Below are 14438 nucleotides of genomic sequence, written 5' to 3'. Positions count from 1 at the left end.
GCACACTGACATGCTTGAAGCCAACAGAAATCCCTCACGTTCATCTACATTTGATATGAATTTAGATTTCTCTACCTGCAGCGCAGAAACATTCTGCCACTTTGCGCTGAAGCCTCTCATGCTGGCATGCATTAAAAGACCCATAACTCAACAATAAATAACCGAATAATAGCCACGCATCACCAATGTACTCAACCATAAATAAATTGTGATTCCTTAAAAAAAAGTCTTTACAAATTGCGATTCTAAAGGGAATGACCCACGCCTGCACAAGCATGTTGTGGGGTCATTAAAGCGTCTTGCCAACACAAAAAAAGAGAAAACAAATGCAGCCAACTACCATTTACACGACAACAATTTGCATCTGCATCCATATTCTTTGCACTGCATATAAAGCGAAATTAAAAACACGTTAAATTTGCGATGAGTCCTGTGATTTAAATGAGTTGCGTTGATGCTTTTGAATCCAAGTGGTGCGACCGACCAGCCAAGCAGCCAGCCATGCGAGTCTTGGCTGCTACGGTAATTTGCCACAACCTCCACCCACCAACTCGATTCATTTGACTTCGGTTACGCCTTTATGATTGCCATAAAATTGCGTGAAGCAGCAAACAAACGAGGCCATAAACAACAATGAGTTTATACTCAGGCATGCGACCAACTCCTTGCCATGCACTCTCGTTGTTGTATTGCCGTTATTTTTCTTGTAGTGCCTGCTGCCAATTCATTTCATTCGTCAAATTACACTTTCCATTCTCATTTGCAATTTTACTTGACCATTTCATTTGCATTATCAGTTTCATAGTATAACTTTTTTTTTTTGTTTTTCGTTCTTTATTTTGCTTTTCTGATTTAACACACGATTGCGCTGGTGTGTGCACACGTTGCATACAGTTATGTTCTGTTTATTGGCCTCTTTTGCCTAACAGCTCAGCTGGTTGTTTCCCTGCTGCTACTTCATTTCACTTCACTTTACGTAATTGTAATTTCATCTCATTTTCCAATGATATTACTCGCTTTCACCCTTTGCGTTGTGCCGGCTGAGAAAACTGTAGTCACTGCGTAGTGTTATGTGAATGTATTAATTAAATATAATATCTGCAAAAGTTACATGTAAATGCAGAATACTTTCAAGTCCACACACACACTTTTTCGCATAAGAAAATTAATGAAGTTAAGTGTAATGGCGTCATAGTTGCACAATTTTAGATGAAGTAAAAAGTTCTCAACGCTCAGGTGGTTTACGACCACAAAATTAACAAAAATACGGAAATAATTAAAAAAGAATTTCTGACTAATCTTCAATCCATTTTTAACAAATCTTCAATACATGGGCCAGAGCATAAGTGCTCACATGCCACACGCTGGTCCCAGTCCACTTTCACGATTTTCTCAATATTTTCGACAATTGGCTAACCAAAGAGTGTTTCTTCCTCAATACTAGAGCGAGATCTTTAGAATCACCGCCTTGCTTGCGTATTTACAGTCTGTGTCAGAAAAAAGTAACCGCGATTATTCATGTAGTATTAAAGATATATATTTACAATTTTTTTACATGAAAGTATATACTAAACTTCGAGTCGCAATTACTTAATAAACCGTGTAGTCTTCATCGTTGTCGAGTATAGCATGGCATCCTCTTCATGCTTTGAACGAGCTTTTCTGCGTAGCTCGTCGACAAACAGGACTAGATTTTGCGAGCATGACGCACGAGTTGCTTTAAATCATGGACTGGCTTTCCGGCAAGATGCATTTTCATAATTCCTCACACATTTCCAATGGGGTGGCGTCTGGGGATCGGGAAGGCCAGTCCAATGGTTGGTTGGTCGGTTAAAGTGGTGATTCTTCCAGAATTCAACTGGCACTTCCGCACCATTTTATTGCCACATTCTCGTCACAAACTTGTTTAACGGTTATTTACAGCATGACTATATCCAGTCTGTGCGGTTTAAGAACCTTATTAGGTTGTTGACGTCTAAACCAGATTGTTGTTCGAGATTCTCGAGCAGTAGTTGGCCCCGAGGTAACATTCTGTCGCTCCATAGGGTAGGGCATTTAAAGAGAATATGGAAGATTGTTTCCATTTTGTCCGGTTGTTTACAACTGTGACAGTATGTATTGTGAGGGATACCCATTTTGGCTGCTTGTTCTCCGATAGACCAAAAGCCAGTTATGACTGCCGTTAGTCTCCAGACCTTCCATCGTTTCATGTTTGTCAATGTTGATAATTGCTTGGGGTTGTAGGTAGGTCATTACGATCTGTTTATTTTGCATTTCGTCTGGTCTCTCCACCTACAATCCGCGATTGAGAGACATCTTAGGGAAATTGTACTCTTTACTGCACCTACTGGTGGAAATACCTATTCTGCAAAAGCTTTACTCATGGCAGATCCCCCTCTTGCCAGTTCATCTACTTTTTCGTTACCTTCAATGTTCCGATGGCCCGGGACCAAGATTAATGTAACCAGTCCAATACTGTGACGCCATTTTTTTGTTTTGTTGCTTTTCAATGTGTTTTTCTGAGAGCAGTGGTTGTGATGATGTTGGACGGTAGGATATGTTCGCCTCCTTCAGTCGACGTTCGATGGTGTTGATGCTCACATCTATTCCCTTTTTAGCAAGAACTGATCGTGCTTCGCGTAGTCACAAAAGAAGGGGCCCGCTTAAAAAGTTGGACGATCACTTTATCCTACTGTTTTATCGTCACTCGATTCAAGCCGCGCTCGGAAAAGTCATCCACATTTTTGTACACTTTATACGACTGATTCCACATCACAACAACTTTTTTGATTTTTAATCACTTTTGCAGCCGTGGCGTAAGATAATTTTGGCCCTTTGAATGCAAAAACTATCGCTTCGAAATGCTTCCCGTACTTCTCACTCATTTCTGTTTGGTTGCGCTTACGGGAAAGTTTCGAATGAACCTGAGTTAGGACTGGCGTCGTAGACCTAGGGCGGGACGATTACACAGAACGCCGTAACATATACATGGATTCACCCAAGGCGAAGCTGTCATAGTCCTGAAGAGTAATATCGCCATTTGTAAAGAAACATGACGACTTCCACAAGAAATAGGAGAATGATCTCAGTCAAACACCCAATAGAGGGTGTAAGTGCCATTTATGTAAACTAAGTTGCTCAATAAGTTTTGCGGTTCGATGAGAAAAACACAATTTGATGGTTTTGAATGCACTTTATTATTCAGTATAATCTATCTGAATATTAATTAACTTGTTTCAACGTGATTCCAATTTATAAGTATAAATTCCATCCCTGAATTGGGAATCTGGAAGGGCTAGGTAGCTACATACCTTAGTTAGTTAGCAAGAGTACCAAAAGAATACTTCAAGTAGCACTTACGTGCACTTACGTTTTTTGATATCATAATGTAGATCACGACCTGCGAAAAAATTTAGGGAAGAAAAAGTCACCTACAGCCATTCAGTGCTGTTCATGTAGTGGAGGAGAGGAAATGGGTCTAGGCTGGAGAGCTTCCTCAAGCCATCCCCAAAGGGCACACTAAGGAATCTCAAGCGCCTAGCTGACAGAGTCGGACATTTGCAAAGAAAGTGCTCAACAGTCTCTTTCTCTGCAGGATGCCCACAGCTTCTGCAATAGGGGTTAGAAGGGCTGCAAAATAAGCTTCCACCGCTGTTGTGACCTCATCATTTGTTGAAAACGCTTCCATGCATGCATTTTTTTAGATCTGGAAACAGATGAAAGTGGCTAGGGGCCAAATCTGGGGGATGCTCCAACGAATTCGAACTTTAATTCCAATTGGATTTGAGCGTTTGTCAAAATGCTCTTGTAGCTCGGTGCATTGTTCTGATGGGAAGATTTTTTTCTGAGCAAACTGGGTATTATTTCACGAATTTTTTCTGCCAGCTGGTCTAAAAGACAATAATATTCAGAATTTATTTTTAATAATATTTTATCAGTTTGCAAGTAATCCACAAACAAAATTCCTTTCGCATCCCCAAAAACTAATGCTAACACCGTCTTGGTCGATTTCTGGATACGAACTCGTTACGGAGCCGAAAAATCAGATTCAAACCACACTTTAGCCTCTTGTTTTGTTTTGATATTAAGGTGATAGACCCAAGTCTTATTCACTGTAAGGAATCGGCGCAAAAAATCCACTTTATCCTTTCGAAAACGCTCTAAATGTTGCTGAGAAAGTCGCATTCAACGTTTATGTGTTTGCTCCATTGTTAGTGAATGCGGCAGCCTTTTCTGAAGCCCAATACTACAGTCAAAATATTGCTTACACTGCCGAATGAGATGCCTAGGGCTTCTACTAAATCTCTCGCAGTCACTTGAGGATTATCCTCTATTTTTTTTACAATTTCTGGTGTTTTTGCTGTTTTTAGAGGTCCTTGAGGTGGATCGACTTCAAGGCTTGTCAACTACCCATCTTTCTCATGTCCTAATTGATGGCAAAAATCTTTATTTATTTTCAACATTCGGTCATAAATTTCCTTTGCTTCTAAACCTTCCAAAAATAAAAATTCAATCACTGGATACTTCATTTTTTCCATTGTAGAAAATACAAAAAAAAAAAAAAACAAAGAATGAATTGACAAATTGAAATGAAAGTTCATCTGCGTCGAGGTAGCAACGCCCTCTCTTATCGAATCGCAACTTATTGAACATCTTAGTACTTGCGATAGATAATCATAATAAAATACTATTGTATATCTAACAGTAGTATAAACTTTGTTGGAGAATTCTACTTTAACAGATAAAGTTTTTTAATGCCTTTCAAAAGTTAACCATCAGAAATTTTTAGAACAGCCTCTTGGTTGCTGAGAATCTATTCAGTATGGGAATAAGTTTCCGTCCTTTCTTGGCCAAAGTTGCGAATTATTTAAACAATTAAATATTACATGAAATTATGTGAAATAAGTGCCATGGGAAGCTACAACTTTACTCCATCTTTCAGGCAGCATACGGATTTCTCTGACGATGAATTCGAGTTCTTTTGACTTCATCCATTCATTGAGCCACTTGTGATTCTCTCATAAGAAGTGAACCGCTTTCCGATATGGGCTGACTGCATTGATCAGAACAGATAGTAATCCGAAGGTACAATGTCTGGGGGATACGGCTGGTGGGGCCAGATTTCTCAATTCAGTCCCTCTAACCGACTTAGTGACGTGGACTCTGGACCGATTTAGTGACGTGTGGCCTGGCATTGTCATGCAGCAAAGTCAGTTTGTCATGTCTACCGTCCCATTACGGCCGCTTTTCTTTGAGAGCTCAATTCAAATGCATTAGCTGCGATTTCAGATGGCTTAAGGAGTTCATAATATATGACACCCTTCTGATCCTACCAGATGCACAACATAACCTTTGAAGCATGTATATTTTTTTCACTGTCGATGGACCTGGTACACCTGGCAGGCTCCAACATTTTCGACGTTTAGGGTATTTCGCAAGAGATCCATTTTCCATCCCCAGTGACGATGTGATGCAGAAAACCTCTTCTTTTCTGCCGTTCAAGAAGCATCTCACAAGTAACCAAACGTCTCTTGATATCCCTCTCCTTCAATTGATAAGGCACCCAGTTGTCTGCTTTCTGGACCATTACCATCGCGTGCAAACGTTTACCGATATCTGATCTGCTAACTCTTTAGACATATCATCAAGGGTTCGGCATGCGTCTTCATCCAATAATTTTTGTAGTTAAGTATATTTGACTTTTTTCGGTGCCTCTTCGCTCGTTCCATCGTTATCACTCACGTCAAAATTGCCACTTTAGAAGCTTTGAAACCACTCTTTACAAGTTGCATTTGATGGAGCGTGGTTATCGTAAATATTGATCCGTATCGACACGTTTCAGCTGCATTTTTCTTTAAAAGGTAATAATAAAGCATGACTTCCCGCAAGTGCTGTTTTTTCGCGACGAACGTGGACACTTTTGGCGTCAGATAAAAAATGATCTTTACGCTTCAAATGAATGTCAACTACTGCGATCGAGACTTCACATATACACTTTCAAATCACCAGTATATTACTACAGCGAACAAAAAAATAGTATCAGCAGCGACACCTCTTTTAAGAGGACGGAAACTTATTTGCATATCCAATATGAAGGCTAGGAGACACTATGCTTTTAATTTTACTATATTTTAACATTTATTTTTATTTTTTAAACATTAACAATTTTAGTTTTGTTTATGAATAAATCGAATTATTCTTCAGTTTTAAAGATACCTTGTTCCTTCTTTACAAGATAAATATTTTATATGAAAAATTCTAATCAATATTTTAACTTTTTTTGATTTTCTCGCAAATTTGCTTATTACTGCATTGAACACTATTTATTATTATTTCTAACCAAAACCAATGACATATATTTAAATATCAATATTTATTTATATAATTATGTATATATTTAAAAAATATATTTCAAAAAAATTACAACAATCGCCTGCAATATTTTGTAAATTTTTACCACCGAAGATAACTAATTAACAACTCATTCACTCAACTCTGTTTTTATTTTTCTCTACTCTTTTTCTTCATCACTTGCAGCTGAGTACTACGACAACAATCACTGCCACACCTGTCACTCCACCTGCGAAACCTGTGATGGACCCACCGAATCGAATTGCCTCTCGTGCCCGCAAAGTTTACTCCTACAATCGCATCGCTGCGTCAGTAGCTGTGATGATGGCTTCTACATGGAGGCGGGCATTTGCGCGAAATGCCTGCACACTTGCACCCAGTGCGTGTCACGAATGAATTGCACCGCCTGCGCCAAAGGATTACAACTGCAAAGCGGCGAATGTCGCACTACCTGCGCTGATGGGTAATTAATGGGAGTTGTTGTCGTTTATTAAAGAGCGCATTAATTTACGTTCGAAAAGGCAGGAGGGAAGGACGTAAGGGGTGGGATAGTATTGTGGAGGGAAGAACGAGGGTGGTGTAAGGGAGCATGAAATGAGCTCTTGAGAGTACATACATAGTTAGCGTTTGACGTTGATATTGTAAAAGTGACAAAGTGTCTGAAAGTTGTTGCACTTAATGGCTGTTTGCGACATTTTATTTTATTACAAAAACTAAAACTCTGAGTATTAAACTTTTTGGTTTTGTGTCACTATTCAATTTGGTGCTAAGTCACTAGGTATGAAAATTCAATTAACTGTATGTATGTTTTTTGCCTGCTCTGCCTTTTTAAAGCAATTTGAGGGTTAATTAAAAAAAAAACAAATTTTTTTCATTGCAGTATTTAATCTTCTAAATTTATTTTAAAATTCTAATTTTAAATCGAGTTTTTTACTGATTTTTACTAATTGATTTTATAATTTGTAATGTTTGAATGTTTGAATTTTTTAACTTATTTTTATTTGCTTGCCTTAATTCTCGTTGCTCTCCGCGATTCAGAAATTTTTCAAAATATATTATATACCTCTACATACGTATTTACATATATGACGGTCTTTTATTTTATTTCTTATCTCTTTAACTACTTCATTTTTTTCATTTTTTGTTTTTCAAAGTAGTCTTATTTAAAATTTTGTTTTTTTTTTCATTTTACTAAACGTATATGAATTGGTCTCATCAGTGTTAGTGTTATGAATTCCTTTTAATTTGATTTTTTTCTTTGTCGTGAATTTTCAAAGACTAGAAATTTTGAAGAATAATTTAAAATTTTTTTACAAATTAGCTTTTTTATGAAAATAGGATCTTCAAACAAATCTTATCAAATATTTTATAGCAACGTCTTATATTTCAGCGTCTTCCTTCTTTATTTTTCTTTTAACATTCAGCTTTTTTTGCGGCCGAATGTCTTCGTAGAGAAAATTGTGTTTGAAAAATTTCATTAAATAAAATTTATTTAAAAAATAATAATTAACAAAAAACAATTTATAAAAAAATTGCTGCATGCCATTCTCACTTTTGTCGGCAGAAATTGTTAACGATGTTTTTTGGTTTAAATAAAGGCCACATTTTTCAAACAAAATTATGCGAAAAATGTTGCTAAATAATTATTTTTTAAATATTTGGATTATTGATTTGGTTCTTTTCATTTTCGTAGCTTTTCCTTCCTTTCAAATAACTTAAAAATATTAAGAGCTTTTCTCTTTATCAGCCGGCGCCACTTTTCTCAACCAATACTTTAAACAGAATCCTAATTTGAATATATCAAATATCTGACCATGGAAAGTTGCATCGATAAGTAAAAGCAATTTAAAACACTTTTAAAAATATTTAAATTTTACTTTATCGAAATATTTTTGAATTTTGTTTGCCATTATTTTGTGAGCAGCCTCTGCCGATCGAAAATTTAAGGGAAGCAAAAAAAAAACAATTTAGCTATTCGATATGGATATCTAAATATTTTTTTAAAGATCTGTATTGTTTTTTTTTTCCTAAGTCCACGGGCCGAGGCTGCTTTCAAAATAATTGCAAACAAATTCAAAAATATTTCTATGATTTTCAATAAATTTCAAATAGTTATTTTTAAAGATGTTTCAAATTTTTTTTTTTGTGTCTTCTTATTGTCGGGACAACTAGCAAGTGCAGCACTCTGACATTGATTGTCCATTGTACTACACTTGGATTCCCTTTTAATTTTCTTTAAATCTACCCGATCTCCGAAGAAATCTGAGTAGATCTTGTGGTGTCAAGGAGTCAAGATGGTCGCTTCTTAGCATAGCAGTGCTAAAGACCTCTAACCTAATTCGAGCGAAGGCGGGACAGACGTACAGAAAGTACGTCATATATTGGGCAGAGTGCACTGTCGAAGATGCCCACCTTTTCCATGTGCTTTGCCAATAGAAAGTGGACCGTCATCAGTCCAATCAGCTGCCTGCAGTCCTTTCTGCTTAGTGTCAGGAGGAACTGCGACAGTCGGTGGCTCATGACAGGTAATATCAGCCTCTCTCAGCCTGCTAAGCTCGCTTGTGGGTTGTAGTAACCCATTTTTTAACCGTGGCTTTGATAGCCGCAGGCAATGTTTTAAATTACTTTTCCTTATCGTCGCAACTTTCTACTGTCAGGAATTTTTACATAAATTTTATTATAAAAAAACTACGAGCGGTTTTTAACAGTTTCGAGCTACTTATTTTGATTTTAGTGGACAGGATATTTTTTCCAAAGTATTCCTAAATAACTTCACGTTCTTTTTTAAAATATTAGGTTTATTTTTTGGCATTATTTTTTGTATAATTTAAAAAAAAAATTTAAAAATGCTTAAATACTTACATAAAAAATATTAATAACAATAAATAATAATTAATATTTTTACAAACAAAATATTAAATATTTTTATAGAAAAAAATTTTAAATATTTTTATAAAAAAATGTAATTATTTTTATAAAAAAAAATTAAAAAAAAAAACCAAACAAAAATTTTCTTTTTAAAAAAAATTTTAAATAAAAAAAATCTTTTTATAGAAAAAATTGTAAATAAAAGAAAAAAATTTCAAACAAAAGAAAGAAAGTGTATATGTTTATAAAAAACATAAAAATATTAAAAAAGAATTAAATATTTTTATAAAAAAAAATTTTAAATAAAAACAAATTTAAATACAAGAAAGAAAAAAAATAAAGTTCATCAAAAAATTTAAATATTTTTATAAAAAAGTTAAAAGTATTTTTTAAAACTTTGAGATGCTTCTTATATTGTTTACTAAAGCAATGTTAAAAATCACGTTCAAATAGTTTTAAAGCCGTCTTCAGTTTTTTCTATCCTCTTTGCATTTAACAGCGAGAAATTTTTGCACAAAAGTCATATTTAATAAAAACTAGCATATATTTACAAGAACTTTGATGACGCGCTCTGATTAGCTCTGGCAAAAAATGTCAATTTGACTCAACATCAAAAGTTAAATTCCAACAGGAAAACATTAAAAAGTGAGAAAAGTTTGTGTACTTGTAAAAAACAAATCACAGCAGATTGAAAAATAAAAAAAATAAAATAAGTTGGCTGTGCTGCACCTTTTTCACACAAAATGAAGTGATTTTATTATCAAATTGCCGCAAGAAACTGACGCGTGTTAAGTCTCTCTTGGACTCATTATCGAAGCTTTTCTTAGAAAATTTTTTAGAAATGCAACAATGTGAAGAAAGTATTAAATCAATTTTAAATAACTTTTCATAGCTTTTTAAAATGTTTCGCATGTTGTTGTTATAGCAGCATAGACATTCCCATCGTCGCCATTGCATAAATCCTTTTATATAGTTTTTTTAGCTTTTTCCCATCATCGTCGTGGAAATTCAGCAAACAAAAATTATGCTAAAACAGCCAAACATATCTATTTTTCTTTTTGTAATTTGTTTCTTGCTGCTTCAGAGCCACTGTTTACAAAAATAGTTGCGAATTATTGAATAATGAGAGAATTAAGGTATTTTTTTAAAGTGTTTAAAGTTCATTGCTCACATCGTCACATATTCAGTTATATTTAAAATAAATTGGTTTATAAAAATATTTCAAATATTTTTCAAGTTTTGAGTTGTTCGTTTTCATTATCGGAGCTTTTCATAGCCAAAAATTCTGCACTAAAATAGCATTTAAGAAACAAAGATGACAAAAATTTTCTATTACTTTCATATAGTCAATTTATGTGGGCCAACATTTTCGTTTTCTTTTGCGCTATTTGTAGCATTTTTATTACTGTGGGTATAAGTTGCTTAACAAAGAAGAAAAAAAATATAAAAATTTTGTAAATAATTTTTTAAAGTAAGATAATTTCATTTTTGTTATTTTTTATAGTAACCATGAAATATTATAAGAAATAACCAAATATTAGTTTTTTTGTGCAAATTTGGAGCTACTTATTTCAGTTACTCTGTTTCGAGAAGTCAATAATTTTTACAAAAAAAAATTTTGTTTTAGTTTTCTGGATTGAATACTCAAAAATTTTTCCAAAAATTTTTTTTTTTAATTTTCTGCTTCGATTACTCACCAATTTTTAAAACATTTTTTTAATGCCCACAATCACTTCTAAATATTTTTAAAAGCGTCGTCTTTACGTCATAAGAGTTCCTGCGGATAATAGGATATTTTTCGAAGCTATACATTTGAGTTGTATCTATTTTTTTTAAGGGGACATATACCTGTGAACGGCCATATTTTCCCTGATTTGCATTAATATTATTTAAAATGAAAAGTCAATATATTTCTTTCAAAATTGGCATACTGTTTATTTATACATTAAAATAATATAATTTTTTTTTTATTTTAATCATTTAAAATGACGGATGTACACTCAATTCTTCCAAATTCGCGGAATAAAATGCTTCAAAAAAACAATGAATTTTGGGGCGAAGTTTCCTACTATTTTTGCTTCGAAAAAATTACGTTTTCGAAAAATTTTTGAAAACTTGTATTTATATAATATAATAGAATAAAAGTACTATCATAGAAAAGGTGTGTGCAAAATTTCAGGGAGATCGGTCAATAGCTATTCGAGTTATCGTGTGCACCAATTCGAAAAATATAGTTTTGAGAAAGACGCGTCTAAAGTTTGAATACATGAAAATTCCTCTCCCAGCGCTTGAACGCAAAGAATAGAGTCGTCACGGTTGACTATCTATAATATAAGAAATACTTAAATTTACGTTCTAAAAATTTTTTTTGACATATTCTTGAAGGCTTATATTAACATTTTATGAAAAAAAAAAATTTTTTTTCGAAATTTTACAGGTATCTGTCCCCTTAAGTTAAATTGTTTTTCGTTTTGATTTTATTTAATTTTTTCAACCAGTCGAAATTCTAATTGTAGTTCGTTTTTTACTTAGTTTTTTACTGAGTTGTATTTCTATCCTTGCCTCCTTATCTTTATCTGTTAGCTCTATCTTTTCCCCTATTTGCATTCTATTTTTTATCTTTACCTTTATCGCTTTTTCTGTATTTTTATGCTACCCCGTCTTATCTTCGTATTCACCTTCACCTTTGTGCCTATACTAAATATTTAAATTTAACTTCCCTTTTGTATCTTTATTTTTATCATTGCCTTTGTCCTTTTCTTCAGCAAAATTTTCGCCTCTACCTTATTCCTTGCTGTAATTTTAATCTGAATCTTTTCTTTATTTATTTAGATTAATTACAGTTAAAATTATAATTAATGAAGCACTAGCTGCCAGGGCTATCGGCTAATCTACACCTTTTTCTTTGTTCGCTGCAAAACACATTTCTTAGCTTCAGTAGCAATATTAAAGCATACATTTAGGAGGCATGTACTCATAATATCATCTGTGAATTGATTTTTCGCTTTGCATTAAACTAATTTCAAATTTTACTAATTTTCCTCCGTTCGCAAATATTTTTTGTTCTTTTTTGTATATTGTAAATTTAATAAAATTTTATAAGCTGAAATATTGCATATATAAAAATTTTTTAAAACTTTTTTGTTTTAGAAAAAATCCCATGATATTGTTAAAACCTTAATTTTTTGTTGTGTAACATATGTACATTTTTGTAATGGAGATTTTTATTTGGCAAAAAAAACATTTCAGAATTTCGATTTATTTTAGTTTTACTTCATACAAATTCATTAGAAATTTATCTTTTAAGAGACATAAAAAACTTTCGAGCGTTCCAGCAACTCTTTTTCCTTTCAATTTATTTGATTTTGAACTTTGTTTTCAGTTTCTCTTTATTACCTCATACATTTCTTTTTTATTTGTCCATTTTATTTATGCTTATCATATTGAAGTGCTCACGATTAAGCTTCCGTCACTTTTTAACCTGTTCAAATATTTAAAATAACAACTATCTGCATGAACTCATAACACAAGCAGCATAAAGATTGCGTCACCATTAAAAGTTTTAAAGTTGCAGAGGTGTGTCCGCTCGCTCCGCCGGTGCACAGAACTTTTTCGCTAACAAGCAGCTGCTGTAAAAACAACAGCACGAACAGCATCATCCCAACTACTATGGCACTAAAGTAGAAAGAAAATTTATCAACAACTTTTTCACACTTTCAGCTGCTCACCCTGACCACCACCGCTCGCTCGCCGAACTACTGCGCGCATCGTCACTTTTCTGTGTTGCCAGTAATGACTAGCATAAAAAATTTACACTTAAGGATTATTTTTGTATTTTTTCTTTGCTTTCAATAAACTCTATTGCTAAAACTTTATTTTCTTCAACAATCTACATTTCTTCTCCCCTTGCAGCTATTACAGCGACCGTGGCACCTGCGCTAAGTGTTACCTCAGCTGTCACACCTGCAGCGGACCGCGTCGTGACCAGTGCGTTCAGTGTCCGACAGGTTGGCAGTTGGCTGGCGGCGAATGTCATCCCGAGTGCCCGGAGGGTTTCTACAAGTCTGAGTTTGGCTGTCAGAAGTGTCATCATTATTGCAAAACTTGCAACGGTAAGTTGTGTGTGCCTTCTGCCAATGTTGCAAAGCTGTTTAACAGCGACTGGCAACACGTGCCGCTGAGTGTGTGGATTTGTTAAATTTCAATTTTCACAAATCTGATGCTTTGCAGCAACGCTAGATTTGCCAACCAACGTTCCATGAATATATAACTCATTTGCTTTATTTTCTATACTCTATTTTCTTCTTCTTCTTCTACTTTTACATCTATTCACTTACGCCAACTATTACCGCGCGCTACAATTGCCACAGGTGCCGGTCCACTGGCCTGCACATCCTGTCCGCTGCATTTCATGCTAGACGGTGGCCTCTGTATGGAGTGCCTGGGCTCACAATACTACGACTCACCCACGCAAACATGTAAAACGTGTCATGACTCGTGTCGTTCCTGCTCCGGGCCTGGCCAATATTCGTGCAAAACGTGCGCTTTCCCCTTACATTTGGATCGTTTGAATAATCAATGTGTGCCCTGTTGTCCCACCGATGCGGCACCGGAGGATCAGTCATGCTGTCATTGTGATAAGGATACTGGTAAGTGAATGACAGTGGATATTCGTCAGCTGGTGAGGCACATACAATACATTTTATATGTACGTGTGTGTGTGTGTATGTGTGCATATTCATTAATGTGCGCTCAATTCGAAACTCTTTCATGGATTTCAACATGTCACTTGTGTTTGTTTTTGCAGGCGGTTGCATCAATGCATCACCGGCGGGCAAGCGTCGCATTGCGGCGGCCGCTGAGCAACAACAATTCGGTAGTGCATATAGTGGCGGCTTGTATGGCGGTCTGTTGGACGAGGATGCTGTAGGTGGAAATGGTGGCGCCTTCGGTGGCTTCTTTTCGCGTGTGGGTTCACCGCTGACGACAATTACTGCCATTGCGGTGGCCGCATGTCTGTTGGTCATCACTGTGTTTGCGCTCATATTTGCTGTGCTGCAGGTAAGTTCGGTTTTTATAGACAACTACAAAAGGATTCAATGAGATTAAAAAAAATTTGCTTTGTTGTATTGCATTTGAAACACTTCAAATAAGTACGGGTTGTAGTAATTTAAGCGAGTCACTGCATGTACTCCTGCTTAGCAAACGTTTGTATGTAC

The 14438-nt window shown here is 35.0% G+C and overlaps 1 protein-coding gene across 2 annotated transcripts in view; it reads left to right on the top strand.

The window, feature by feature from the left end:
- LOC129236893 (furin-like protease 2) overlaps positions 1-14438 on the top strand; it is a 174391-nt gene that overhangs the window by 126548 nt on the left and 33405 nt on the right. For both annotated transcript variants that reach the window (XM_054871182.1, XM_054871181.1), the window contains exons 11-14: positions 6538-6814; positions 13132-13331; positions 13590-13868; positions 14027-14280. In XM_054871182.1, the coding sequence (XP_054727157.1) occupies positions 6538-6814; positions 13132-13331; positions 13590-13868; positions 14027-14280 (1010 nt within the window). The remainder of the gene's footprint in view (positions 1-6537; positions 6815-13131; positions 13332-13589; positions 13869-14026; positions 14281-14438) is intronic.

This window comes from Anastrepha obliqua, chromosome 2 (genome assembly GCF_027943255.1).
Source record: "Anastrepha obliqua isolate idAnaObli1 chromosome 2, idAnaObli1_1.0, whole genome shotgun sequence".
In the NCBI taxonomy this organism is placed as follows: domain Eukaryota; kingdom Metazoa; phylum Arthropoda; class Insecta; order Diptera; family Tephritidae; genus Anastrepha; species Anastrepha obliqua.
Note: the sequence above shows the minus strand (reverse complement) of the source record. Positions and strands in the feature narration are given on the sequence as shown.